Here is a 5393-nt window from a genome sequence, read left to right on the forward strand (position 1 = left end):
ATATGGTGCTGATAACATTGAGGTAATTATATAATGTTTAANNCGTGCCTACACTTCTAGTTTTTTCACCCATCAACATTTCTTGTAGAAGCAAATTAGGTCACGTTTTTTATCTGATGTTTTTGTTGTTTGTTTGTTTTTGTACCAACAAGATGTTTGACAAGTGCAAATTTTGGTATGATTTGACAAATATTGAGAATGTTTTTAAGATAGGTTCACTTATTTAAAATGTAAGAAAATGAATTACTTATATGAATAGAAAGTAGAGGTGATCTAATGACTTGAAAATATTCAAGTTTGTCTCACATGTCCATAATTAATTCAAAATTAGCTAAATTAGACGAAAGTTACCAGCAAAATTCCAATGAGTGACCAATCAAGAAAGCTCAAAAAGTCTTTTTTGTTTATCCAGACTGTACATAAATGGACATTTATGATTGGTCAAAACTCTTAATTATATGCAATAAGAACATAATAATATGATTAAGAATACATGATAATTCATTAGAAACACCAATTAATCAAATAGTTTGCTTAATTTGACACTAAAAAATAACGAAACCCATCTTTAGCTTTTGATGTACAGAGCATATAAGTGGCTTTGGAAATCAATGTTCAAAAGATTCGATATGTTCGACACATTAATTGAGTAACATCCCTTGACATGCTGAAAATTTATTGGCTAATTCGGTGTATCTTGCTTGTCAATGGAATGGTGTACTATTTATAAAAATGCCATTTGCAATCCATGTTTTATATATCCTAAAAAAAAAACAAATCCATGTGACAATTATTAAAATTTAAAACCATTAATATAGATTGTCTATAGCCATCATATTCTATTTTTAGGTTTATCATTCCAATTTCATGCCTTTAGAATGGACAGTACCACATAGAGAAGAAAATGTCTGCTATGCCAAACTAGTGTGTTTAAAAACAGAAAAGGTATGAAAATCTAGATGACTTTAGTTTCATTTCAATATTGATACTTCTGTTTGGGTTGCATGGATAGTTCAGTGGGATACTACTCACTTACCTGGAGGTCGAGTTCATTCTGAGTCCCCTTCCAGGACAAACTCTTTTCCTAAGTTTGTAAGTTTACATTGAGAAAGACCATACTTACAACAAAATTAATCGTAAGATGTTTTTGTGGAATGATGCTCTGGCTTCCCTTTGTCATGGATGCTGATCGGAAAAAGCAACTAGTATTTCTGATGCGACCATAAATTGAGGTGCTCCTTAATGTGTTCAAGATCTGTCAATAATTAAAAGGTCTTGTAACGTCTTTGATGTGACCAGTCTTAGATGATCTAGCTTAACAGAAAAAAATTGCCTCTAAAGGCGCCCGCACACGGAGAGAAAATGGCGCAGCGCCAATTATGCTCGACTAGTAGCGTTTCGTGTGCGGGTAATTTTTAGTGTACATTTGGCCACCCGGAAATATCTATCGTGTTTGATATTTTTGACCACTCGTGGCCGATAGCACGCTGTGTGCGGGTAACTGTGCGCGACTTTCTCAGACGACGAACGCAACGCTATTAGTACAAGCGTGACTCACTGTAGTAGTCCGCTATTTTGATGGATCGTGTGAGTAGTATGGTGAGAAAGTAGCAACATTGGCACTGTACTATTGGCGTGCACCACATTCTCTCCGTGTGCGGGAGTCTTAAAGGCTGGAAAAGAAAAGTAATGTAAAAATTTGGTAGAATTTTTTTTTCAGTTTTTTTCTTTCAGTTTTTTTTTTTCTTCAGTTTTTTGGGGTTTTTTGCCTTGTAATTTTTTTTTATAGTAGTTTGAAGCTCATTTCTTCTCTTATTACAGGAAAGAGTTGTAGGTTTCCATGTGTTAGGACCTAATGCTGGAGAGATAACACAAGGTTATTCTATAGCTATGAGAAAAGGGGCTACTAAAGAAGATTTTGATATGACTATTGGTATACATCCAACATGCTCTGAGGTAATATATCATCAATTTTAAAGAGACAGGTTTGCCTTTTTGTTGATTTTAGTCTGGAATATATCTGAATACTCAGATGATGGGTATCACAGAGTCAACTGTTGTAATGAAACTGACGGTGAAGTTATTTTTTGAAAAATCTATAACCAATTGAATTTCATGAGGTTCTTGTTCAAGTATTGCTCCCTGTATAGACATTGATAGAAAACATAAAATTTACAATAACCCTTACTATTTTGAAAACTGCAAAAAGGGTTTTGGTCCAAATTCACACTCTACCTCAGAGTAACACAGATATAAATTCCAAGATTCATAACTTCAAGAGTTGTTTAGTCATGGAGCATGTCATTAAATGAAACAATATGTATGTGGATCCTCCAAAATTTATTTGTTGGAAAGGGACGGCACTTACAGTATATGTATCTTTAACCACATTATAGGATTGTATTCAGTTGTACTGCAGTTGTGGCGAAATTTACCTCATTGCACACTGCATGTCATTTCCCATTATATGCACCTAGAAAATAAAAAATAAGATGTAACTCTACTGTAGTCTGAACAATTACAAATCAGTACTAGTTATCTCCCTTGTAGCAAATCAGGTAGATGCCACTACACTTATTCTTAATTCGCTGCTGGTTATAAAGTATATTTATCATATAAGGCTAATATTATGTTTATTTAAGAATTAAACGTTGGTCTGACTGGCATTATCATTGTGTAAACGTAGTTGATCACCTGACAAACTGAAAAAGTCATATATGTATGTTTGTGTTGTGATCAACTGCGTTTACACACAAATAATACTAGTGAGATCAACATTTAATTCTTATATTTATATTCAGATACTTTTATTAACACAATTTTCATTGTTTTATATGATCTGTTCTTTGAATTTGCCACAAAAATTGTGTTGTTTATTCCTTTTGAACACAATGTTTCATTACACATAAGGTAACGTTCTCAAGTGATGTCATTACCTGTATGTGTAATGAACGTCATCACTTGAGAACGTTACCTGCATGTGTAATGAACGTCATCACTTGAGAACGTTACCTGCATGTGTAATGAACATCATCACTTGAGAACATTACCTGTATGTGTAATGAACGTCATCACCTTAGAACGTTACCTGTATGTGTAATGAACGTCATCACTTGAGAACGTTACCTGTATGTGTAATGAACGTCATCACTTGAGAACTTTACCTGTATGTGTAATGAACGTCATCACTTTAGAACGTTACATGTATGTGTAATGAACGTCATCACTTGAGAACGTTACCTGTATGTGTAATGAACGTCATCACTTGAGAACGTTACCTGTATGTGTAATGAACGTCATCACTTGAGAACTTTACCTGTATGTGTAATGAACGTCATCACTTGAGAACGTTACCTGTATGTGTAATGAACGTCATCACTTTAGAACGTTACCTGTATGTGTAATGAACGTCATCACTTGAGAACGTTACCTGTATTTGTAATGAACGTCATCACTTGAGAACATTACCTGTATGTGTAATGAACGTCATCACTTGAGAACATTACTTGTATGTGTAATGAACGTCATCACTTGAGAACATTACTTGTATGTGTAATGAACGACATCACTTGAGAACATTACCTGTATGTGTAATGAACGTCATCACTTGAGAACATTACTTGTATGTGTAATGAACGTCATCACTTGAGAACATTACTTGTATGTGTAATGAACGTCATCACTTGAGAACATTACTTGTATGTGTAATGAACGTCATCACTTGAGAACGTTACCTGTATGTGTAATTAACGTCATCACTTGAGAACGTTACCTGTATGTGTAATGAACGTCCTCACTTGAGAACGTTACCTGCATGTGTAATGAACGTCATCACTTGAGAACGTTTCATGTATGTGTAATGAATGTCATCACTTTAGAACGTTACCTGTATGTGTAATGAACGTCATCACTTGAGAACTTTACCTGTATGTGTAATGAACGTCATCACTTGAGAACATTACTTGTATGTGTAATGAACGACATCACTTGAGAACTTTACCTGTATGTGTAATGAACGTCATCACTTGAGAACATTACTTGTATGTGTAATAAACGTCATCACTTGAGAACGTTACCTGTATGTGTAATGAACGTCATCACTTGAGAACGTTACCTGTATGTGTAATGAACGTCATCACTTGAGAACGTTACCTGTATGTGTAATGAACGTCATCACTTGAGAACGTTACCTGTATGTGTAATGAACGTCATCACTTGAGAACGTTACATGTATGTGTAATGAACGTCATCACTTGAGAACATTACCTGTATGTGTAATGAAACGTTGTGTTCAAAAGGAATAAAGAATCCATAACAATTGTTGTTTTGTTATGTGCAATGATACGGTACTTGTAAATGTCTTAACAAGGATTATATTTGATTTAATTTCAGATATTTACCACGTTAAATATAACGAAGAGTAGTGGTGAAGATACAGCTGTAGCTGGTTGCTGAGGTTAATTTCCCTATTGTTAATAGTCTAGAAACCTGGATTAATTATTATATTTTTCAAATTTGGGATAAAAATTAGGATACATCATTCCTTCCTGTGAAAACTATCAAAATGTACTATAAATTTCACAAAAATATCAATGTACACGTTATCAAAAGTTACATGTTTTTGTGAAAAACATCAGATTTACTTAAAGTCTTGATAAAATGTCAAAATTCTTGGAAAAATATTATATTTTATGCTATTCTGAATAATATGTTCTGTGTTATCCCAGTGAAAATAAAAATTTGTTTAATCCGGTGAAAAATTAGAAATCCGCATTCCCGAAAAATTTGTACCAGGTTTTAGGTTATACAATAGGGTTATAAGACCAATATTACATGTAAAAGACTGGTGTACTATAAAATAAAGTAGTACTATATGACAGAATTGATCAGAAACCTATACGTAGGGTGAATAATTCTTGATAATACCTTGTCTAATACATGTCTTTAATAGTTTTCATACAATTTTATTTTTTACATATATTATATCAGTGAACTTTCTGATATAACTGATCATTTGGAATGGTTTTGATTTATAGTGATGGGTTTCAAGACTGTTTAATAGAAACCTGAAACATGTTGTTACTTGAGTGCAATCTTCGGACAACTGACCTATTTCAGCCTAATTTGTTCCAATTTTTTTTTTTTTTTAGTTGGGGACTAGTTAAATTTATTATTACATTATTCTGTTACACTTTTTGAATTTTTCAAGGTATAGTTGGGTTTGGCAAAAAAATTACAAGTATAAATTTTTAGAACCGTTTTAGGAACATATTTATTTTATTAAATTCACACTTTCCCAAACTGCTACTTGAAATGAACTCGTATGAAAACTATTATAATACTATCATTTAGCTTTTACTTGTTAGTTTCAATAAAAAGAAAGTTGAGTTGAT

The 5393-nt window shown here is 33.0% G+C and overlaps 1 protein-coding gene across 1 annotated transcript; it reads left to right on the forward strand.

The window, feature by feature from the left end:
- Positions 1 to 849: 849 nt before the first annotated feature.
- Positions 850 to 1956, forward strand: LOTGIDRAFT_79558 (hypothetical protein; the record flags this gene model as incomplete). The annotated part of the gene is made up of 2 exons (XM_009046618.1): positions 850 to 945; positions 1822 to 1956. Coding segments are annotated over 2 exons (231 nt in total), but the record flags the coding sequence as incomplete, so codon positions are not given.
- Between the last annotated feature and the right edge of the window lie 3437 nt (positions 1957 to 5393).

The sequence above is a fragment of the Lottia gigantea genome (genome assembly GCF_000327385.1).
Source record: "Lottia gigantea unplaced genomic scaffold LOTGIsca_1034, whole genome shotgun sequence".
Taxonomy (NCBI): domain Eukaryota; kingdom Metazoa; phylum Mollusca; class Gastropoda; family Lottiidae; genus Lottia; species Lottia gigantea.